This window comes from Xenopus tropicalis, chromosome 6, assembly GCF_000004195.4.
Source record: "Xenopus tropicalis strain Nigerian chromosome 6, UCB_Xtro_10.0, whole genome shotgun sequence".
NCBI classification, from domain to species: Eukaryota; Metazoa; Chordata; class Amphibia; order Anura; family Pipidae; genus Xenopus; species Xenopus tropicalis.
The window spans coordinates 77449354-77475275 of NC_030682.2; the positions used below are offsets into that span (position 1 = coordinate 77449354).

The 25922-nt window shown below is 38.2% G+C and overlaps 1 protein-coding gene across 1 annotated transcript in view; it reads right to left on the minus strand.

The window, feature by feature from the left end:
- The window catches only part of gabbr2 (gamma-aminobutyric acid (GABA) B receptor, 2), a 349687-nt gene that overhangs the window by 105461 nt on the left and 218304 nt on the right, over positions 1–25922 (minus strand). Inside the window, exon 8 of the mRNA NM_001016007.3 lies at positions 17863–17923. Coding sequence (NP_001016007.2) covers positions 17863–17923 — 61 coding nt within the window. The remainder of the gene's footprint in view (positions 1–17862; positions 17924–25922) is intronic.

Genomic DNA, 25922 nt, shown 5'->3' on the forward strand with positions numbered 1-25922 from the left:
TTTAGAGAGGACACACCAATGTGCTCATTGACCAACAGTATTTTTGTATTACTGTCCCATTAAATTGACATTTTCAACATGAGTTCAATAAATTAAGCTTGCGCTGAACATATTTTTTGCCTTAATCACAAACAAATCTGTGGATTTTGTTATTTCTTGAGCTAAGAACACAAAAACAAGGAATTTGAAGCTGCTTCACGATTTTCTAATCTGTCGGATAGAATATTAGTTATACAGTACTGAAGGCCATTTAACAGACCCCAGTAAGCTGCTAACTTGGTCTATAGGGTCAGCAGCTTAAATCAGCAAACATAAGTGCTTTGTTCTTTGCAGGTTCAAAGGACCCTCCTTATAAAGAGGGAATAAATATTTAATAAAGCCAGTGTTGACAGGTGTTGCTAAAACAGGATGGACAGCACACAGAACATAATTCTTTGCACTAGAATTATGCCCTCTGCATGCTGCTGAAGAATATTTGAACAGGCATCTGTTGTATAGGCATTTGCGGAAAAGGAAGCAAATGAAGACACAAGGGGAGAGTAAAAAGGGCAGCATAAGAGAAAAACTGGAAATGGGAGAAATGTGTTTCCTCAAGCACAAGAAAATGCAATCATGTATGGTTTACAATAATTGAAGCTACATTTGTCTCTGTAAGAAACATTCATAGAGGTTTTCATAGGAATGAAATGTTCTCTGTACACTCGTCACTGCCTGTATAGCAGAAGATAACAATGTTCCTGGCCTTCTATTATCCTGTTGCAAAGAATTACAGGGCAGTATTCCGAGGGAATATAAAGTAGTTTTATTTTCCCTTGGATCCCACCAAACCTTTTCAAAAAGAAGATTAGTTCAGTACTGCAAATGACAGAAACAAGTGTGTTAAATTGAAGTTGAGCCTTCCCTTTGATGCAAATAAGAGCAGAATAACTAGCAAAAAATAATGATAAATTGTACTACTAATTGCAAGGTTCTATTTTTATATGTAACTTTAATATGCACTAACAGACATGCATTACCATGCGCCACTTAAAGGGGACATATACCATGATTTTTAATAGTGTCTTAATGCTGTGTAATGTAAAATAGAAGGAATCGGTGTTTGTTTAGTACCTTTCGGGGCAAATTTTCATAAAGCAGGCCAAAAACTGCTCTTGTTCCGGCACTTCCCTGGAGTTCCGGTACTGGACTCCTCACAGTTTCTCTAAGGGGCCGCCGGCTCTAGCTAATGACTCAGTCTGTGAGGGGAGGGAGGCGTTTCCAGTGACGTCAGGTTGGGACTGTGAGCCGAGGTCTGTAGAGAAGGACTGAGCACTCTTACCCGCCCACCCCTATGCCGTGTCCTGCTTCCCTCTGAGAGCCGCTCGTAACTTCTGACAACTGCTCACTGCAGATTACAAGGAATGTTCGGGTCCCTGCTCCTACCCTAAATAATAAAAACTGCAGCTGTCTTTTGAAAGGCTTAACAAAAGAAGTTTTCATTCCTTCGGGTAGAGGAGCACGGAGCCGAGCATTACTTGTAGGGAGCACAGAGAACCTGTCAGAAGTTACTAACGAACGGCTCTCAGGGGAAAAGCAGGGTATGGCTCATGGGGGAAGAAGGCATAATTTATTACCACATTCCAAAAGCTACAGTCTTAATGGTTTGAGGTTTTCCATTAGATACCATTCAACATTTGTTGTTAATATAAAAAAGGGATTTGTCTTTCTGGCTATCAGTGAAGTAAAAGTAGTACTGGGGGTGGGACTTTGGCTGCTACTGTTTAGTACTAAATGTCACTCACATTTACCACCACTTCCTGAGGGAGAATGAAAGGACACGCCCAGCCCTCATTTCAGCCTAGACACGGAGGAGAGAGGTTCTCTCTGCAGCTCTAGTATAGTTATGATTTTAGCAGGTAAAACGTTTTTAGAATTTTTTTTTACAGATGCGCTATACATTTTAGAGTAAGGGAAATATAATATCAAAAGATGAATATGACACAATACATCTCCTTTAACAAACTCTCTGCCACTATAAAATAAGCAAACTTTCTGGCACTGGTAACACGCTTTGGACTCAGATGTCAGTTAGAGTGTGTGTCACAACTGGATGGTACTAAAAGGGATTTATTTATTTTTGTTATTGAATGGCCTATTTCATCAGTCTTCACATTTTATAATTTTTAAATTATTGCCTTCCTCTTTTTTTGGTGATGGGTATGTAGAAATGAGAGAAAGAAGCTGAAGTAAGAGAAAAGTGCAGCAAGATCCCAGACATTACTGTGTGTGAAAAGTCAATGGGAGACCCCAGTGGAAGAAAACCACTTTCTGTTTAGGGTGTGGCAGAAAAGGGACTCCTTGTAAGGGCTCTGAAAAAAAAGCATTAAACCCAAAGGGAGTCGATTTCAGGATTTTGAAGAAACCGCCACATAAGTGAGGATCTCCCAGCAGCTCAGAGACTAAGCAATCAACAATATTGTGTGAGCATGTTACTGGCTGGCAGGCTGTACGTATCAAAGTTTATTTAAAAGTTATTTACAGTGTCCTGTCAATCAGTGCAGGATTTTCTTCAATAGTAGTGAGCAATGTACACTTTTGGACACTATTGCTATATTTATTTTCCACAATGCACTTTCCACTTGTCCTTGACTTCATGTGTCTTTGCACAGCAATGCAAGCCTACGCTGTGTATGACTATTGCTCACTGAGTTCAGCGCAACTGTTTCCAGTATATCAAAATAAACTCAACTGTGTATAAGCTTTGCTGTAAATTGGACACAGTTGCACCAAATAATTTAGCAATCTGCCTGGCATCAGTTCTGGTATTCGATCACGTCAGTTTCAGTGTTCAGCATGTGAATAATGTCTACTCCCTAGTGATGAGCGAAAAATTTCACCATGAACAGTTTTGCCGTGAATTTTAACGTTTTGTGAGACTGCTCCAAAAATTTGGCTCACTGGTCGGATTTATTATTAGTTGTGCCTGTGTTTGTAAACCAGTACTATACTAATATATAAACTATAGATGACACTTTTTGGTTAAACAGCAACATAGTTACTTAGTTTAGTAGGCAATACCATTTCAAGTCCACTAGAAATGATGTTCAAAATCACAGACATATATTTAATAAATTGGCAACATAGCAGCATTTTCATCTAGTGAATAGGAGGTCCTCTAGTATTGTAGGACATGTGCGTAGAAGTAATAAGAGCAAAACAACACATGTATTTTTACCTTCCCATTAATGCCAATGTAATATGGTGAATTTTGACCCTGGTTTGTGAATTCTGATACAAAGTGAAAGGTGGCAGATTCATTCAGTGTAAGATTTAAAAATAAGGAAAACATTTGTATTGGTAATCCAAAAAGGTTCTGCAAAAAAAACTACATAGACTCATTTGTAGTTTGCTACAGAAACAGTCTCAGTCTCAAAAAAGACAAAATATTGGACGGCAAAAAAGTTGTGGAACAATGCCCATAGACTTCAATGTGGTTTCACTAATTTTTTGTGGTATTGCATATGGTTTTACTACTCTCTATTCTTTAGGTGCAAGTATGCTGCGTCTATTGACTCAGGGTACTGAGGAAACCCTGGAGCTATTGCCATGTCATTCAGAATGGAAGGCAGAAAGGACTTAGCGCAACTATATGGAAGACTGCATTTGGACACCAGTACCTTTAATGAAAGTGTTTTTTCTGGGTTTTCACTGTGGGGAAGTTGCAAATTGTCCCCTGCATCTGCAGACATAAATGAACGTCTATGAGTATAAATGTACTTCCCATTGTTTAGCAATAATTAGTCAGCACACCTGTGCATTATGTACAAAATTACTGAATCATGAAATGTCATACATGTAAAAAAAATCTACAAACTACATTCCAAGGAAGCCATAATATTTCTATGGCTTCTATTCATGAATTATGACAAGAGTGATTTGGTTTGAATAAATGTAGACTATCAAAATGAATTATGCATGAACACCAAGTTAATATTTATTTTGAGCCTCTTTCTTCTGTCATTAATTTAACAAACCACTTTCTAAAGCAACTCATTTATAAAGCTGTATAAAATTTGGAACAAAGAAAAAAAAGACAGCATTTGTTTATATTACAATGTCATATTTTTATGCCATGTTTAATGGAAAATATTACCCCAACTGGTATTATAAAACTCAGGCAGTGAACTGTAAAATTCTTCACACAGTAATTTTAGCATAAATAATTCATCAGGAACAAGCCCATTTTCTCTTCCATTTAGCAATACTTGTTAACTATTGCAAGGTAATAGACTTAATGACAACAAATTTGTAATCAGCACAATTTTTTGAGCATTGTTTGGCCAAAATGCTTAAATGGAGCATTTTGTTGTTTCGGAAAATTCTGAAACCTTTGTCAAAAAGATGTATAATGTATTGCAGTCTGTAATGTGAATAGTAATATAATATTCTAATATATCATCTTATCATGTGTCTCTCCTCTCCTAATAGTCATACATGTACATACAGCTTTTGATTGCAATTGCATTTACAAACTAGAAAGGGAAGTTTGAGAAGAAACTTCATGTTGGGTTGAAAAATGTGAAGTGACTGAATTAAATCTGATCTGTTGTTGGCTCCATCCACTTTTTCTAACTTTGAACCCACAGTTATATAGTAAAAACCACTGTGCAAAGTTTGGGGACCCTGGTTTTAACAGTTTCTGAATGGCAGCAATTTATATTTCCCCACTGAAAGTCAACGAGTGACATCTGATTGGTAGTTGGCCTTTTTCTAACCTGGAACTGCAGTGACTAACTCTGCAAAGTTTAGGGACCCTAGGATTAATAGTTCAAGAATGGCAGCTGTTCAAATTAAACTAATAAAAGTCAATAGGTAAATTATGATTGGTGGTTGGTGGGTGTGCCCACTTTTTCTTACCTTGAGTTGAAGTCACCCAGCACCCTGGCATAAATATTGTGAGAATGGCAACATTTTAAATTTAAACCAATAAAATTCAATGGATAAAATCTGGCTGTTAGTGGCCCAACCCACGTTTCCTATTTTTGAACTGTAGGCCACCAGTGACCAACTTTGCAAAGTTTGAGGCATACAAATTATGAGACTGACAGCATTTTACACTTTGCCATTGAAAGTTAATAGGTAAAATGTGATTTTTTCTAACATTGAACAGCAAATCCCTAGTGACTAACTCTAGAAAGTTTAATAACCCTGGAATTAATACTTAAATAATGGCCTCAGTTTAAATGGTTGGAAATTGATTGGCTGTTGGTTGCTCCGCCCACTTGTTCTAACCTTGAATATGTAGTCAGCCTGACATAAACAGGGTGAGAAAGGCAGCATTTTAAATTTAAACAAAAAACAAAATCAATATATGTAGTCTGATTGGCTGTTGGTGGCTCTACCCATCCTTTAAAACCTAAAAATGCAGTCCCCTAGTGACCTTGGGGTTAATAGTGTGAGAATGGCGAAAGTTGAATTTCCCCATTGAAAATCAATAGTTAAAATCTGGTTGATTGTTGGTGGCTCCACCCACTTTTTCTAACTCTGAACTGCAGTTGCCTGGTGACTAGCTCTGCAAAGTTTGGGGACCTTAGTATTAATATTTAAAGAATGGCAGCAATTTAAATTTAAACATATGAAGTCTATAGGTGAAATCTGATTGGCTGTTGTTGGCCACACCCACTTTTCTAAACTTGGAACATAGTCACCCAGTGGCAAACTGCGCAAAGTTTGGGGACCCTGACATTAAACATGTGAGAATGGCAGCAGTTAAAATTTCCCCACTGAAAAAAATGAAAGAAATGTGATTGGCTTTTGGTGGCCCTGCCCACTTTTTCTAACCTTGAGTATGTAGTCACCCAGTGAATGAAAGTTTGGGAACCCTGGCATCAAACCAATAAAATTCAATAGGTAAAATCTGATTGGCTACACTAAAACTGCAGTCCCCTATTGACTATCTGTAAAACGTTTGGGGACCCCGGCGTTATTACTGTGAGAATGGCAGCAGGTTGAATTTCCACCAAGTCAATAGGTAAAATCTGATTGGCTGTTCACAGCTCCGCTCACTTTTGGGCATCATATTTTCATTCAGGCTGACCCCATGACTATGTGATTCAAGTTTGGGGAGTGTAGCCTTAAAGCTGCAAGATTGGCAGCAGTTTCAATTTCCCCATTAAAGTCAATGGGTGAAATTTAATTGGCTGTTGCTGGCCCCTCCCACTTTGGGGTCATCCAACAAATGTCGCTGTTTCATTCGGGGTGACCCCATGATTATGTTATTCAATTTTTTGGGGTGTGACTTCAAAGCTGTAAGTGGGCAGCAGTTTGAAAATCTTCCCTGTCAAAGTCAATGGAAAAATTGGGGGGTTCGGAGCGGCGCCACAAAAAGACGGGGGGCAGGATCACTTAGAAAAACACAAGCAACCTGCTCCACTATAGGGTGAAGATGTGTGGCGAGTTTGGGTGTTGTACCCCTAAAACTGTAGGAGGGGTAGCGTTTAGAAAATGGGGGGCACTAAGAAGAAGAAGAAGAAGCGGAAGAATAAGCCAAAGTCGAAGAACAGTATGTTGGGGTTTTCAACCCAACACAATTAACCCTGTCCCTATGTGAAAGTCATTCACCAGGGGATAACTAATTGCAGTCAATCAGACATGGTCAGATTTATGAAAAACTGAGCTAGGGAATCCTTATGGATTTCCAGCACTTTGTGTTTTCTTACATATATTAGCCCTTTCCTGACAGCCAGCAAAGTGTTTTAAAGGGCAGCAAATTTCAAATGAGCTCAATGAACATGCTTGTGATGGACATACGGTTTGTCTTTTGTTTTATTTAGAAAATGGATATAATTTGTTGTAACAAACAGGGCAAAATCCGATTAACATCTGCCTCAATAAGAATCCCGGTACCTTTGTGACTGGATCATACTTTCTTACACCTGTGAGATTTTAGCCAGAACCTAATTGAATAAGTTCAATGGAACCTTTGTGATTGGATGTCTGCGCCAGTTGCTTTTTCTGACCTCCAGGATATCCGTGGCTATAAAAGGAAATATTGACGGCAGGTTTGGGTTTGAAAGGCAACTACTACTAAAAAGCCCACATAACTGTGGTGGATGCTTAATAGTCCATGTAGGTATTTCTTTCTTACAGCTTCTAAGACATAGTTTATTAGTGTACTTTCTCATCCTTTTTCCTACAGCAAAAACTTAACAATGCTTTTTGTCAGCAATAGATTGCTGGAATGGATTCACTGTAAAATTCTGCATTTTTACCACTGACAATTTTTTCACGAAACTGCCACAACAATTCGCCGCAGCAAAAATTTGCTGAAAGAGGAAAAAGTCATACTCGTGTAAAAAAAAAGTAGCTACAATTCGTAATTTTTTCAGCAGTTTTACTAATATTTCAGCAAAACGAAACGGGACAGATTCACTCATCACTAGAGCTGCCTTCATACAAACCAGTTTGTCTCATCTAGAAAATTAGGAAAAATAAGTATTTTTCCTAATTTTCTACAAACAATGGTAAGCCATTTTTACAAATATAATTTTATGCCTTCATATTTTCTTTGTGATGATGGAGTTCAAAGTAGATGTAACTTAGTTAGAATAACTAAGTTATTCTTTTCTTCTGTTTTCTATAGAATAGATGCCCAAGACAAACAGAGAAAAAACATGCAAACATATCACAGACATGTCACAAAATAGAACTCCTAGAACCCAAATATATGAAATACATATATACTGTACATATAACTACACATCTAGTTAACAGGAAAGACCCATGTGGCACATTATGTCGTAACAGACTCTACTGTCTAAAACTGTCTACTGATGGAGCAGTTTTTAGAACTAGTGTTTTGCACAGGCAAATGTTGAATATATACTATTAGATTTTAACAAAAAAATAAAACATTTCAATATATCTGTTGTGCCGATATAATCAGTTGATAAAAACAATTTTAAAGCAAAATAATGACAAACCAGCTTTTATTTATCATAGTAGGATGAATTGCTAATGCATAGTAATGTGCAATTCAAGTCCAAAGGCCATTTCTGAAAATTTAAGCACCAGGATGATTAATCATTTAGAGAATTATTCTGAATGAAAACATCTGTCACTCCACAATGAAAAAATTTTAATTTTATGAAACAAATGTTGTGTAATGCTTCTCAGAGAACCAAGGTCTTTTAAAAAAAAAAAAAAAAAAAATCTTCATTGTATCTTGTGGATTATTTGCATTGTCAAGGGTGTCAGTCAAAACCAAATGAAAACAATAGCTAGGTTGTACACAGCCGTCAATACTTCAATACAAAACAGATCACTGCTAAAGACAAAGACGAAGGTAAAGTATTATATTATCAAACAAAGGCTCATAAACAGAATGCTGCCACTCAAATCTGGTGACAAGGATATTACTCAATGCTACTATCGGCCAGTTGGATGAGTAATGCTGCATATAACTTGAAATCTATAGTAATGATGTTTTAATGTAACTTTGAATTAAGTCTTTTTTACTTTTAACATTTTTTTGTGACCCCTGTGGAGTTTCCCCAGTGCCTATATGCCCATGGTGGTTGTTGCTTGACAGTCTTTCATCAAAGTTTACATTTTTGATCCTTTTTACCAGTTTCATTGCACATACTGTATCTGCACTCTCTCCAGCTCATTAATATCCTTCTAAAAGACAGGAGTCCAAAACTGCACTGCATACTCAAGGTGAGCTTTTATTAGAGATCTTTAACTCTTTTACTGCCAAGCACGTATGGCATACGTGCTGGCAGTAAAAGGGCTTAAATGCCAACAACGTGTCTCATACGTCGTTGGCGTTTAAGCGCTGCCCTCTGCAGCGGCGGCATGTGCCGCCGCTGCAGAGGGCTTCTAACAATGACAGCCCCCCTGGGCAATGTGCCAGGGGGGCTGTCATCAGGGTCCTGCGAGCCGATCGCTCGCAGGACCCTCCAGGAAGCAGCAGACGCGATCGCATCGCATCTGCTGCTTCCTGCTTCCTCCCTCTCCCCCAGCGCCGGCCCAAATGAGGAAGGAGCGATCGGGTCTTCAGGAACAGGTAAGGAGTTTTTTTTTTATTGCTTTTACACACTTTTACACACTTATACACACATTTACATACATTTATACACACTTACATACATTTACACAAACTTACAGCACACATTTTAGCATTTTTTTTTTTTCATTTTTCACACTTTTATACACTTATTTACACTCATATACACACTTACACACTATCACACAACTTTTACACATGTACACACATGTATACACAAACACTGGTTTTTTTTTGTTTTGCTTTTTTTTTTTTTTTTTTTCATTTTACCACTTTGTTTTTATTTTCTTTTACCTAAAAACTGTTTATTTTGACAGCGTAACTATTGGATCAGATATTCTGGCCACTAATTACACTGTCATGTGACTTATTTTGTTGTTTCACTGATTTGCACAATTTTTGTGGTTTTATCACATTTTATCCCTATATAAGTAGCTTTGCCAGGTGTAACTTTGGTGTACAAAAATAACTTTACCTATTTTGAATTCATCAGAATGTGTACTTTCCAAAAATATATGGTTTTCTGGGGGTCACTGTATAGTTAGGGGAAGTTTTGGCACATAATACACTGACAGGGGGCTCTGTGTGCAAAAGCTGAGCTGGCAGGCGAGAAATCCTTATGCGCTATTTTCATTTAGGGTTCAGTACATACCGCAGACTTTGGTATATCTATGCATATTGGGCATCAAACTGTTCAGTAGGCCTCTGGTGTTCCTATTTGGGGTGACTTGCCTTTGTACGCAAGAAATTGTGTGAGATAAATGCGACAAATTGCAACATTTTTAGGCGATTTTCTGAAATGTCATAAAAACCAATAACTTTAGGAAAGCTCTGCAGATTGGTACTTTGGTGTAGAAAGGACTCTTTACCCTTGTTGGATTTGTCAGAATGTGTACTTTCCAAAAATATATGGTTTTGTGGGGGATCTGTATAGTTAGGGGAAGTTTTGGCACAAAATACACTGACAGGGGGCTCTGTGTGCAAAAGCTGAGCTGGCAGGCGAGAAATCCTTATGCGCTATTTTCATTTAGGGTTCAGTACATACCGCAGACTTTGGTATATCTATGCATATTGGGCATCAAACTGTTCAGTAGGCCTCTGGTGTTCCTATTTGGGGTGACTTGCCTTTGTACGCAAGAAATTGTGTGAGATAAATGCGACAAATTGCAACATTTTTAGGCGATTTTCTGAAATGTCATAAAAACCAATAACTTTAGGAAAGCTCTGCAGATTGGTACTTTGGTGTAGAAAGGACTCTTTACCCTTGTTGGATTTGTCAGAATGTGTACTTTCCAAAAATATATGGTTTTGTGGGGGTCACTGTATGGTTAGGGGAAGTTTTGGCACATAATACACTGACAGGGGGCTCTGTGTGCAAAAGCTGAGCTGGCAGGCGAGAAATCCTTATGCGCTATTTTCATTTTGGGTTCAGTACATACCGCAGACTTTGGTATATCTATGCATATTGGGCATCAAACTGTTCAGTAGACCTCTGGTGTTCCTTTTTGGGGTGATTTGTCTTTATCTGATCTTTATCAAGAAATTGTGAGAGATAAATGCGGCAAATTGCAACATTTTATGCGATTTTCGAAATGTCATATAAATCTGCAAACTTAGGAAAGCTTTACAGCTTGGTACTTTGTAGCAATAAGAAATATTTACCCATTATAGATTCGGGGGGATGTGTATTTTCCAAAAATATATGGCTTTCTGGGGTGAATGTACTTTTTTTGTAGCATTATCCCATATAAAGGATGTAAATGTGTTGATTTTGCAGGAGCTGAAATGATAGATCATATGGGGGTATGTTCCCATTGGGGCCCCTACATGCCACATACTTGGGTAAACCTATACATATTGGGCATCAAACTGTTCAGTGGACCCCTGGCGTTCAAATTCAGGGTGTTTTATCTTGGTACCTAATGCTATGTGGGAGATAAGATGCTTCAAAATGGAAGCTTTGAGGGGATTTTTGGAAATGTCATCAAAATTGCTAACTTTAGAAAAGCTGTGCGGCTTGGTACTTTGGAGTAGAAAGACATGGGTACCCATTTTAGATTCGGGGGAATGTGTACTTTCCAAAAATATATGGCTTTCTGGGGTGAGCGTACTTTTTTGTAGTTTTATCTCACATATAATGATGTAAATGTGTTGATTTTGCAGGAGCTGAAATGACAGAAATGACAGTATATATGGGGGTATGTTCACATTCGGGCCCCTACATGCCACATACTTGGGTAAACCTATACATATTGGGCATCAAACTGTTCAGTGGACCCCTGGTGTTCAAATTCAGGGTGTTTTATCTTGGTACCTAATGCTATGTGGGAGATAAGATGCTTCAAAGTGGAAGCTTTGAGGGGATTTTTGGAAATGTCATCAAAATTGCTAACTTTAGAAAAGCTGTGCGGCTTGGTACTTTGGAGTAGAAAGACATAGGTACCCATTTTAGATTCGGGGGAATGTGTACTTTCCAAAAATATATGACTTTCTGGGGTGAGCATACTTTTTACTAGCTTTATCCCACATATAATGATGTAAATGTGTTGATTTTGCAGAAGCTGAAATGACAGAAATGACAGTATATATGGGGGTATGTTCACATTCGGGCCCCTACATGCCACATACTTGGGTAAACCTATACATATTGGGCATCAAACTGTTCAGTGGACCCCTGGTGTTCAAATTCAGGGTGTTTTATCTTGGTACCTAATGCTATGTGGGAGATAAGATGCTTCAAAATGGAAGCTTTGAGGGGATTTTTGGAAATGTCATCAAAATTGCTAACTTTAGAAAAGCTGTGCGGCTTGGTACTTTGGAGTAGAAAGACATGGGTACCCATTTTAGATTCGGGGGAATGTGTACTTTCCAAAAATATATGACTTTCTGGGGTGAGCGTACTTTTTTGTAGCTTTATCCCACATATAATAATGTAAATGTGTTGATTTTGCAGGAGCTGAAATGACAGAAATGACAGTTCATATGGGGGTATGTTCACATTGGGGCCCCTACATGCCACATACTTAGGTAAACCTATACATATTGGGCATCAAACTGTTTAGTGGACCCCTGGCGTTCAAATTCAGGGTGTTTTATCTTGTTACCTAATGCTATGTGGGAGATAAGATGCTTCAAAATGGAAGCTTTGAGGGGATTTTTGGAAATGTCATCAAAATTGCTAACTTTAGAAAAGCTGTGCGGCTTGGTACTTTGGAGTAGAAAGACATGGGTACCCATTTTAGATTAGGGGGAATGTGTACTTTCCAAAAATATATGACTTTCTGGGGTGAGCATACTTTTTACTAGCTTTATCCCACATATAATGATGTAAATGTGTTGATTTTGCAGAAGCTGAAATGACAGAAATGACAGTTCATATGGGGTATGTTCACATTCGGGCCCCTACATGCCACATACTTAGGTAAACCTATACATATTGGGCATCAAACTGTTCAGTGGACCCCAGGCATTCATATTTAGGGTGTTTTATTTGGTTACTTTATGACCTGTAGGAGATAAGATACTATAGACTAGAAGCTTTGAAGCGATTTTTAAAAAAAATCACAAATTTTGATAAAAACCAATAACTTTAGGAAAGCATTGCGACTTGATAGTTTGGAGTAGACAGACAGTTGTGCCTATTCTGTATTCCCCAGAATCTGTTCTTTCCAAAAATGTACAATTTTCTGGGATAAACCTTCTGTTAGTGGAATTTTGGCCTTGAAATCCAAAGTATGCAGTTTTTTTGGAGCAGTGCTTTGGGAATTTGGTAGTGTACTGCTGGGAGTTTTTGACCTATACAAGTGAGAAATCTCCATAAAACTATATATATTTGGTATTGGCACGTTCAGGAGACATGGGACTTTCCAAATCAGTTGTATATTCATGCATAAAATAATTTTTGTTTCTAGTATGTGTGATTATATTATGGAAAATTTGATTTTTTTTGCATTTTTAGACATTTAGAAGCCTATATCTTGTTACAGAATTGGAATTACACAAAAATTCTACCATATTTTGAAAGCTTAGGTTGTTCTGAAAAAAACGATATATTGTTTTCCTTGGTAAACTAAAAGTCCTCCCGAGGAAAGGCCCCTAAAGTGAAACAGTGCAAAATGTTCAAAAACTGTCTGGCAATACAAGTTCCGCTTTGACCAAAATGGCTGGCAGTAAAAGGGTTAAAGAGGCAAATTATGTTTTTATCTCTTGAGTTAATGCCCTTTTTATGCAAGACGGCACTTCATTTGCTTTAGTAGGCATTGTATGACACTGCCTGGAATTACTGTAGACAACTTGTTATCTACAAAAATCCCCAGATCAATCCCCTTTTCAATTAAGGATGCTTCCAACACACTACCATTTAGTGTATAACTTGTATTTATATTATTTCTACCAAAGTGCATAACGTTGATCCTGATTTTCCAAATTGTTGCCTAGAACTTATATTTTGCACAATGAAGTGTAATTGGCAAAAATAGATATAGTACTTTCAATGCCCACCTCCAGTTTAAACGCAAAGGGCCAAAGACTGACCCCTGCGGTATTCCACTTACAATACGGGTCCAATTATAAAATATTCTAATTAACACCACTCTTTGTAATCTATCCTTTAGCCAATTCTCTATCCAAGTACAAATATTATGTTCCAGGCCAATATTCCTCAATTTTATCATTAACTTTGTGTGAACTGTTTTGAATGCTTTAGCAAAGTCCAAGTAGATGACATCCACTGCCATCCCAGAATTAGTCTGGCAATATCTATTACACATAAAACAATGCTGCAAAGACCCCTAGTATCTGCAATATAATCAAATATTTTACCCCTTATTACCCCTTCCAAAAGCTTTTCTACAACTGATGTCAACTAACAGGCCTATATTTTTAGGCTGAGAGTAGGATTGCTTTTTTTAATAGCAGCACCACATTAGCAATTCACTAGTGTCTTGGCACCATTACAGTGAATCCTGAAAAATTAAGTGAAGGTATGGCAATCACAGAGCTAAGCTCGTTTAGTACCCTGGGATGAATACCATCCAGTCCCTGACCCTTGTTTACCTTTACATGTTCTAGTCTCTATTGAATATGCTCCTGATTGATCCATGCATCAGTAGTTATATTACTAGAACTTGGTCTATTAAAAAGGAAGCCTGTAATAGCTGGTTCCTCAGTTGGGTAGACAGACTTACGCATGTGAATAATGCTTCAAAAATAGTGATAGGTGAAATGTTTTGCCAAGCATGGATTTGCGGCGAATTTCCTTGTTTTGCCATTGGCAGATTGTTTTGAGAAACGGATGAAAAAATTGCCGCGCGTCCAAAAATTGTTGCACGCGACAAAAGAATAGCCGCGGGTGACAAAAGAATAGCCCCGGGCATCAAAAGAATAGCCACGGGTGACAAAAGAATAGCTGCGCGACAAAAGAATAGCCGCCCGACAAAAGAATAGCCGTGGCCGACAAAAGAATAGTGGCGCAACAAAAGAATAGCCACAGGCGGCAAAAAAATAGCCGCCCGACAAAAGAATAGCCACAGGCGCCAAAAGAATAGCCATGGCCGACAAAAGAATAGCCGTGGCCGACAAAAGAATAGCCGCAGGCGACATTTTTTTTTGACGCACAACATTTTCACCGGGATTCGCTCATCATTACTCAACCATATCCTGCACCTGTCCAACCTTGAATAGAGTGCTGTATAACAGAAGCTGCAGTCTTTTTAAAGTGGAGGCCACAGGTCTCTGTTTGGCAGTTACTCAATAGCTGAACGAAGTGTGCATAGTATTAATTTTCATTTGAGTTTTGCATGTCTAAATCTGTACAGTTCAATTCAATCAGTTAGTTCCTCCATTCCTTCATAATTGAAAAAAAACACCTCTCTTTGTCTTCTGCCTTTTACCCACACATATGGCTATCTGCTACGTTAAAGTCCACACCATTCTATATATTATAATTTCCCTAACATACCAAATACATCTGCTCTCCATTATTAGGTAAATCGCTTTCACTCACTTTACAATGTCATAATAAAAATTTTCAAACATTTTTACACACCATGTGGTGTCTTATATCTGGCCCCCTCCTTCCTTTCTGATTTTGAAACCTGGCTCTCTTTTTTCCTCTGTACTGACGGCCCTGCAATCATTCTTGGGGATTTCAACTCCCACATTGATGATCCCTCGCAATACTGGACCTCACACTCCTCCTTTGAACTCCAGCAGTGGACAAACGCTCCGACTCATAAGGATGGTCACTTTCTGGATTTAGTCTTTACTAAAAATCTGTTCCTTTCCGATTTTAACAATGTCCCCTTCCCCTTCTCTGACCATCACCTTGTTACATTTTCTGTCTCTCACTCTCCTCCCCCCACTGTATTAATTCGAAATACACTTGATATAGACCTCCCGGCCTTAGCTCTTTCAGGTCCAGTCTCTCCTCCTTTAACCAGATGTCTGACCCTGATACCCTGGTTAGCGAATACAACAGTATACTAGCCTCCACCATTGACTCATTTGCACCCCTTCAGCCTAAGCGTACTCGGGCTCAAAACCCACACCCCTGGCTGAATGTGCACACCAAATTCTTACGCTCCTGTGAGAGGTCCGCGGAACGTATGTGGAGGAAATCCTGTATGCAAGTGGACTTCATCCATTATAAATTCCTATTGACCTGACTAAACAGGAATACTATAATACCCTTATCAACAATAATAAATCCAAACCGTGACAACTGTTTTCTATATTGAATACCATTCTGCGTCCCTCACAGACTCCATTACCTCACTTTATGCACTCTCCCCAGGACTTTGCTGATTTCTTCATGAACAAAGTGCAGTCCATCCACAATCAGATTCCCCCCCTCTACTAATACAAACCAGCTCCGTCCTGTCTCGCTTCTACTGCTTGCCTCCAAAATCTTAGAGCGTATTGTCTGAATTTGATTGGTATCCGTAGTCAGGCTGCATCCTGGATCTCTTCTTACCTCTCTAACCATTCATTCACTGTCTCCTATGCTAACAAAACCTCATCTCCAGTTCCTCTTAATGTGGGGGTACCCCAAGGCTCTGTACTTGGGCCGTTGCTGTTCTCCCTCTACACGCTGTCCTTGGGAGATCTTATCTGTTCATTTGGCTTTAAATATCATCTGTATGCTGATGATATCCAAATTTATTTGTCGACCCCTTCATTAACAGTTGAAACTGAGACTCAAATCTCTAACTGCCTCCTAACTAACTCCAATTGGATGAATCAACACCACCTCAAACTAAACCTAACAAAAACTGAACTAATGATCTTTCCGCCTAAGCCTGGTCCTACCCACCCCACCCCCCCATTACTATCTCTATTGATGGCTCCCTCATCGACCCTGTCGATTCAGCGTGTTGTTTGGGGGTGATCTTTGACTCCTGTCTCTCCTTCTATGACCATATTAACACCACTGTCAAACCTGTCACTTTTTTTTATGCAATATTGCCAAAATCCGTCCCTTTCTTTCTACTGCAACAGCTAGGCTGCTCATGTATGCTCTCATCCTATCCCGACTTGACTACTATAACCTGCTCCTAACTAGCCTCCCTCTTTCCCCCCTCCCATCTTTCCCCCCTACAGTCTATATTAAATACTGCTGCCAGAATTCTCCTCCTCTCATCCAGGAGACTCAAGGCCCTTCCCCTGCTAAAGTCCTTATCTTGGCTTCCTATTAAACAAAGAATATTTTACAAACCCCTTCTCTTAACCTTCAAAGCTCTCCATTCCTCTGCTCCTCACTACATCTCTTCTTTTATGTCTCCATGTGTTCCTGGCCGACTCCTTCGTTCCTCGCAGAGCAATCGTTTGGTTGCGCCCCCCACTACTACTGCTGTCTCCCGCCTTAAACCTTTCTGCCTTGCTGCCCCTTACATTTGGAATGCCCTCCCTGATTTCCTCCGGAGAGAATCCTCCCCCAGTCTTTTTAAAACTAAACTTAAAGACTACCTTTTGGAGCACTCACCCAGCACCTGATCTGGAAACTAGCACTTATATTGTAATGACACCCACTGTGACCTACAGCACTTATATTTGCCTATTTGTGTCTGTAATTTACCCTCTCATATAGATTGTAAGCTCTACGGTGCAGGGACCTCCATCCTCTTGTGTCTTTGACTCTTAACTTATTGCAACTGTATCTTGTATTTATTTATATTTATTTATTTGTATTTATTGTTTTACTGTGTGTATTTATCTATTATTATCCTAATAACCCCCCAGTTTGTATTAATGTAATATACTGTACAGCGCTGCGTACATAAGTAGCACTTTATAAATAAAGATATACATACATACACTTTCTTAAAACTCCTAATTATTGTCTAGATCTTTTTTTATACCAGTACAAACCATATATATCTTCACCTCAACTACACCTTTAGCAACTTTTTTTAACTATGTACACTCAACTTTATATTTCCCTATTGTATTTACTATATGTTAGAATTCAAATTTTATTGAATGTTTAAAAATATGAATAATTCTAAAAAGAATTTCACTCACTCTAACAATACAAGTATGAACAAAACCAATATTTATTTAAATATAATTATAATAATAATTATAACTGGGTATAAACGTTCATGTCATGGATCTTAGACATATCCAACATAAACATAATTTTATAAAAAAAAAATAAAAACAAACTTTAAAATGTTTTGTAACACATACAAAATAATATATTTGTCAAAACTGGACACAGAGTTACCTCCAATGGCACTCAAATTACAAATAGCCCTGAATGTACTTAACAAGATGCAGACTCCACCTTTAAATCATGAATATAAAATGTTTCCTACCTTGGAACTGAGTAAATTTAATGGTGCCCATTCTCTCTCCATTTCTAAACACAACTTGACCCTGAAAAAGTAAAAAAAGTATAAAATATAAACAATTCCAACAAATAGTTGCTATGATGAAACTGAGACAAAAATATTGATTCTAGACAAACACTTGCATGACATTACCCTTTACAAAACTTCATATATAATATTTGAACCTTTGTAAGGTTATGCACATTTCTACAGCAGATGGTTGTTTGTGGTAGTAATTGATCTGATAGAGGTAGTTACAGATCTTTTTTACAGATAAGCAGATCTTTTGCCCCCATATCTGATAGTTTGGGCTAAGGGGCCAAACACATTCACAGGACACAGGCCATTGGGTCGAGAACCGCATCAGCACACTGATGTGCCCTTTACCCCTATAGGAATTTTAAACCTGTTTGATCAACATCAATTTTCAGCTAGATATTGGTCAGGGAGACCCGACTCTGTCCATCAGCAGCTTTTATCAGCCCTTGTATGGCCACCTTTACTTGACATGCTTATGCATAATGCCATTGTGTTTTCTAAATATTTGATAGATTGCTCTTAGAGCTACAGGGCATGAGTCTAGTCTTTGACCACAGTTAAGATTAGTCTTGTGATTATATAATCTACTGAGGCAAGGCTCATGCAATGTAAGCTTTTATTCATAGAGGGATATATGGATTTCTGCTTTTACTTATTTCAAACACTTGTGGTAAATTGTTACTGAAGTTAAAATAACATCCAACAAGCATATGCAAAGAACTGAGAGAAGAGACATTGGGGGTCATTTATAAAATTTGTGCAGCGCAGAATTATTGGCACTAGTGATGAGCGAATTTTTTTGCCAGGCATGGATTCGCAGCGAATTTCCGCATTTCACTGTTGGAATAGTTTCGTGACACTTCAGTGAAAATTTGGTGCAGAAAAATTGATCACGCATCAAAAAAAAAAAAAAGTTGCGTGATTGTGTCAAAATTGGCGTAGTTGCATCAAATTGGGCGTGGTCACACCAAAATTGGGCGTGGCTGCGTCAAAATGGGCAACAAAAATAAGACGCAGGCAACAAAATAAGACACAGGTGACAAAAAAAGTCATGCAACAGCATTTTGTGGATTTTTCCCTCATCACTAATTGGCACAATGAACATATTTGCCCTGCCCATGTTTATATTTATAAAGCTGGAAAGGTGGGCGTATTTAATGGACAAACATAATTGCAAAATTTTTATTCACAGTGCGAATGTCCATAAAGCTTTTTAAATACATCATATTCACAAATGGCGAATATTTATGTGCACACTCTGTGTCTGAGTTACGCCACAACTGTAGTGGTTAAAAAGGAAATTTGGTAAACTGATTTTGCAAATTGCAAATTTACGTTCGCAAAGAGAAAATCAACGCTATATTCGCACATAAAGCACACAGAGGGCATGCAAATCAGAATCTCATTTGAAAAAAATGTGATGCACAAACTTTATAAATGAATATGTATAAAATGTCACATTGTAAAACTACTATAAAACATAGAATTTAACATAAACCTGCATACTGCATGAATCAGACAATTTAAACAATGTATTTTAACTTGATGTTTGTAAGGAGGAATAATTTTTCAGGCTACAGTCTGTTCTTATTGCTTCCTTTATCAGGTGTTCTTTAACATTTTTTTGTTTCCTTTCGAGGTTGTTAGTCTATGTCTATACCATTTTATTATTGTTGTTTGTCATGGGAGTTTCCTTTATAGAACTTTTCTCATTTTAACCTCCAAGCATTAGGTTGCAAACCAGGTAAATATCTTTGGATGCCCTAAGCATGCTGGAACTGTAGGAGATTAAGGGACATATCAAGGGTCACCAGTAGATGAAATTCAAATCAGTGTCTCTGCTTTGAGATCCAGTGCTCTAGGTAACTATTTTTACAAAAATGATTTTTTCAATTCCCATTCCTGACATTGTGACTTGATGTTACATTATAAAAATATTTCGAGCCATAGCCATTAAGAATGTCAGGGCTGCTGGAGAATATTGTCGTCATAAGCAGCTGATGTTCTTTCTACTGTTATGAGCAATGCCACAACTAAGATAAGTTATATAAAAAAATAATTATTAATAAGCAAATATATAGAAAGTACATATGTTATAAATTTGATAGGCAATAATGTACCGCCTATTGTAAAATACATTTTAATATATATGTCCCCAAGGGTAAAACTGATTTTACAGTAAATATGTTCTTTTTAATTAAAATGATATAGATGAATACAATTATATAGAAACAATTTATCATATGTTTAATATACTCAAGCCTATTTTACTTATGTAAAATTTAAGGATGTAAAATGAATGGGGGCCAGTATATTATATGTTTCAGAGTATAAAGTTATACTTTGTACAAATACCTTTGTTCAGGATCTAATAGGAAAATAACATATAATGTTATTAAATACAATTTATTTTTTTCAGTTTCTAGGTTTTTTAGCTTATATCAAAATAACTGACAACAGACCAGGTATCTATCATACCTATCCTCACATTTTAATAATGTTACAGATATTGCTAATATTAGCATCACTGTGTCCGGCTAAACAAATGAAATATGATAAGCAGTAAATTCATTATTTTTTTTTTATGACTGTGTGAAAGTATAATCTTTTCTTTTCAAATAACTAGTGCTAAGTTTCGCTAATCAAATTATTTAATAAAAGGACACTCACAAGTGCTTACATGACTACCATATTAATAAACACAAGGGGGCTGATTCACTAAAGTGTGATAAAATTTATAAATAGCACACGTTTTATCGCACACAAGGTGTGGGCTGGAAAATGAAGTGCATCCAACATAAGATATCCACATGCAAGGTTGTACAGGTTAATATCTTATTTAATTTTTGTAGTGCCTAGGTAATGATAGTCCTGCACAGTTTTGCCCTGTTAGGATATGTTGCCATAACTGTAGAAAAAAGATTGGTAGAAAACAAGATTGGTAATCTGGTAATTTTGGAAAGTAATAATCCAACATACCATGTCATGCAGTGTGTTAATCTAGTGCAGGGCTACCCAGTTTTTACTAATAAGTGGCAAAGTGGTACCCTATTACACTAGGCCAGAGTTAAAATCCAGTAAAGTTTGTACAGGTATAGGCTCGTTATCTGGAAACCTGTCATCCAGAAAGTTCTGAATTATGGGAATCAGGGATGAATAAGGGGTTTTAAGGGTATCTTTACTACAGATTTCCTTGTTAAAGCACACATTTGTTATACACACATGCTAGCTTCAGAGTGTTACCCCAGTACTTTAGAGACTAATCAGATGATACAGACCCAGCAGAAAATCATTTAAAATTTTGGAAACAACATTTTTTGTGAAACTTCTTTTAGTTGGTTTCCCACTGGGCCCCTTATACCTCCAGGGCACCCCAGCAAATGCAGGGCTTGCTTTGTCTGTAACAATACCCCTGTAATCTTGCATTGCCCCACTGGAGTAATAATGCTGCAGAATGCATATATGCTACTGTAGCTGCAGATTGTTGCTCTGTTATTTGCACACATTGTTCTGATTCTCTGCGGCTGCAGCAAGTCGTTGTAGAGCTATAGCATGCTACAGTGTAGCATTTCAAATATATACTCGTTTGCTTCATGCTTGTTCTGAGCGACAGTACCATTCTCTCAGCTTTCTTTCCATATATCTCACCCAAGAGAAAAATGCATTCAAGCACCAAACGGAATAAACACGCTCGGGCGCCACATGGGGGGGGGGGGGGGTCGGGGGTGCGCGTGGCGCGACGTTCATGCATGATTGGCCGACGGATGTGCAGGTAGGACAAGTAATCCAGCAGTGCCCCTACTTGACTCGAGTATAAGCCGAGGATTCTTTTTTTAGCACATTTTGAGTGCTGGAAAACTCGGCTTATACTCGAGTACATACGTTATCAACCTAACAAATACATAGTATCACCTTTGTTCTAAAAAGCATAAGAAAGAGCAATACTCATTTAACCCTGCAGGTGCTGGAGTGTTCAACTTCTTTATCCAGAACACCTCTCTCTGAAGTAAAACCTTAGCCCTGTCCCTGCCCCGTCTAAAGGGTGGAACATGATTGACGGCAATATAGTGGAAAGTGGGTAACCTATGGCCTTTTTCCAGAAAATGTTTGGCCACAGTGCCATCCCTAAAAGCCGTACTTATTGCAGACAGATGCCCGTCCATTCGCAGCCGCAAAGTTTGGCCTAACAAATACATTGGGACACATTTACTTATCCACGAACGCTCCGAGCGTTCATTCGATCGGTCCAATTGTATTTTCCGAGACTTTTTTGTACCTTGCGTGGCTTTTCCGTATTTTCAGCGTGAATAAATTGGATCGGTTTTGCCGCTGTTTTCAGATCGCCAACAAAACAAAACAATATTATCGTGACTAATATGATTTTTTCGTAAGCATTTTTGTGATATTTGCGATCTTCAGAAATTTTCGTTTCCAATCCGAATTTTTCCAATTCGGGATTTGAACTTGTGTTTTGATAAATCTGTCCCATTGTATCACCTTTGTTCTAAAAAGCATAAGAAAGAGCAATACTCATTTAACCCTGAAGGTGCTAGAGTGTTCAACTTCTTTATCCTAACACCTCTCTCTGAAGTAAAACCTGGCAATACAGTGGAAAGTGGGTAACCTATGGCCTTTTTCCAGAAAATGTTTGGCCACAGGCTTATTAGTTGTGCCATCCCTAAAAGCCGTACTTATTTCAGACCGATGCCCGTCCATTCGCAGTAGCAAAGTTTGGTCTGTCTTACCCACATAGGAAAAACCACACGGGCATGTAATTAAATAGATAACATGTGTGGTTGTGCATGTAATATGGTGTCTGATTTTATATCATTTCCCTGTTTGCGGATGTAGAAATTAATCGCCTGATGTCATATACCAGCAAGAAATACAGTTGGGACAGCGGAAACACCCCTGTTTTACCCCCGGTAGCCATGTATCAATTTTCCGTGATTAGCATCTGACTGGCTCACTTTTAACCAAGAGGTCTTGAAGATTGGTACCTCTTTTGTAACAAATCATTGGGGGTTCAGGGACAATTTTACTCAATTCATTATCAGCACCTATTATGTTCCACTGTTCCTTAATGAATTTGCCCAAAGAACTAGTACAATGATTGTATTTAGTACTAAAAACCAAACGCGTTTCTTTACCTTTAAAGGAGACATATCCTATAAAAATTATGAATGTGCCAGTGAATTATACTCCTCTAGATATAGAAGGATTGTGCTTAAAAATGTTGTGTTTCGAACTGATTTTTTGAGAAATTCCACAAAAAACCCACTAGCCCCGCCCATCTGTTCCACTTCCTGCTGGCTGAATTCTCTGGATGAGCTGGGGAGTCGGCGGCCCTCCATACACTGCACTGTAGGATAGGAACCAATCAGCAGCTAGGCTGACCTGATATGGAACTGAAGCTTGTCTGTGCTTCTCTGCCTGCAGGGCTGTGATTGGCTCTCCCCCTTCTACTGTGCTTCTGGCAGGGACCGTTAAGACACGCCCACTCTTCATTTCACACACCGACAGAGAAGCGAGAGGATCTATAGGGAGCTCCAATAAAGGGGCCATTGTTACAGATAGGATTCATGTTTAGCCCAAAGGGAAACCAGCACCGTATATTATTCATAATTGCCTACAAAATTAGGGTTTTCCCCATTTATCCAATATGTCCCCTTTAAGGACTTTGTCACTTTTACACCTCATCCGTGCAGTATCCAATGCCTGTTGCAAAGTTACATCTGGGTACCCCCAATCCTTGAAGCGTAACCATGTGTCACTACTCTGTTGTTCAGCCATACTAGAAACAGAATTGTTTGTCAAAACCCTGCAAAACTGGTATATGGGTAACGACTTTTTCATAGAGTGTGGGTGACATTTTTATCCGTGGGCTTTCGGAAAAGTGTAAAATCTAGGTGTTCACTATTTCTTATGAACTCAACATCCAGAAAATGTACATTTACTGGATTTACCTCAAAAGTAAATCTCACCGGACTCTCTAAGTCAGTGCTGTCCAACTTCTGCGGTGCTGAGGGCCGGAATTTCTCTCACATACATGGTGGAGGGCCGCTAATGGAAGCCAGTTTGGCCACTCCCCCATTTTAAACCACACCCACTTCAAACCACACCCATTTTATGACAATGGTCGCTGATATCAACCATCATTCATATGTTGAAAAATTATATTATGTCATATTAAGACACACCCTTAAATCCATATGCCTCCTCCTCCCCTGTGGATAGCACAGCAACCCCCAGCATATAATTACACACCTTAGGGACCATTTAATGGCTATTTCCAACTGCTAAGTGCCATCACCCCACCCATCACCGTACCAGACACCTGCAAGAAATAATTGTGCTTAAAATGAAAATAGTTCAGAGACAAAGTAAAATCTAATAACGCAAATATAAATGACAATGGAGGTCCAGGATATGTCTCATAGCTATTTACAGAGAATTTAACAGCTTCCAGCCCAGCCTCATGAGGTATTATAGTGTACAAACTTACCACATCCATACTGGCTAATAAACAAGGACCACCAACATCAGGTAGTGCCAATTGTCTGACACACTCAAGCAAATGTGGTATATCCTTTAAATAAGTGGGTATACTCTGGACCGGCTGGTTTCCGCTGTCCCAACTGTATTTCTTGCCGGTACTTGACACCAGGCAATACATTTCTACATCCGCAAACAGGGAAACGATATAAAATCAGACACCATATTACATGCACAACCACACATGTTATCTATTTAATTACATGCGCGTGTGGTTTTTCCTATGTGGGTAAGACAGACCATCGGTCTGCAATAAGTACGGCTTTTAGGGATGGCACAACTAATAAGCCTGTGGGCAAACATTTTCTGGAAAAAGGCCATAGGTTACCCACTTTCCACTATATTGCCGTCGATCATGTTCCACCCTTTAGACAGGGCAGGGACTAAGGTTTTACTTCAGAGAGAGGTGTTCTGGATAAAGAAGTTGAACACTCCAGCACCTTCAGGGTTAAATGAGTATTGCTCTTTCTTATGCTTTTTAGAACAAAGGTGATATTATGTATTTGTTAGGTTGATACATTGTGGGTAACTGTACTGCTCTGGATTATTGTGTACCTTTTTCTGTAACATGCTGTTTTTTGGTCAGTAGGACTATGCACTTGTTTTTAACCACTGTATTTTTCCCTAATTGCACGGGTCCCTGTGTATATAGTTACTCTGGGTATTTTGTATCCTGAGTACAGGGCTTCTCCTCCAGTCTTATGACTGGTGTGAGAGCAAGGGATTGGGTGAGTGCTACAGGTTTTACCTATTTATATGTTGATTTTAAGTGTACATATGGTCTTGACAATGGTCTTAGGAGGAGACCGAAACGATGGCCTGATACATTTTTAAAATGACTTAAAGAATCTTGATTTTTATTTTTAAAGGTTCCTGGAGTGCACCTGTTTTTTCCTGTTTTTATATATATATATATATATATATATATATATATATATATATATATATATATATATGTGTGTGTGTGTATTCGAAAATATTCCTTTTTATTGAATTGCCAAATGGATGCAATCTGCCGTAAGCAATTTTATCATAGCTTCATTCTTAATGCTCTCCACTAATTTCTCTAACCACTGCTTTGAAACTGTGCATTGTTATAGAAGTCTGAGACCTTGTTAACAAATTATGGGGTACAAGCAAAAATAACAGTTGTTAAGCATACTGCCTATATTTAGTTTTCACAATTTATAAGTCGCAAAGTAAACTGGAAAGAAGAAAAGTAATTGTCAAATGTTTATTTTATTAAACACGGTTTGGTTGCTATTTGTTCTCTGCTATTAAGATATTTACTTTGATTATTGTTATGTACATTGATCTTGTCTTTTATTTGCAAACTCTTAGTCGCCATAGGAGTCAGCAGTTTCAGCTGCCTTTTTTAATCCTTTCTCAAACAGTGCAAAAGACAAAAATGCATTTTCGCTTATAGATGTCTTAGTTAACAAAACTGTTTG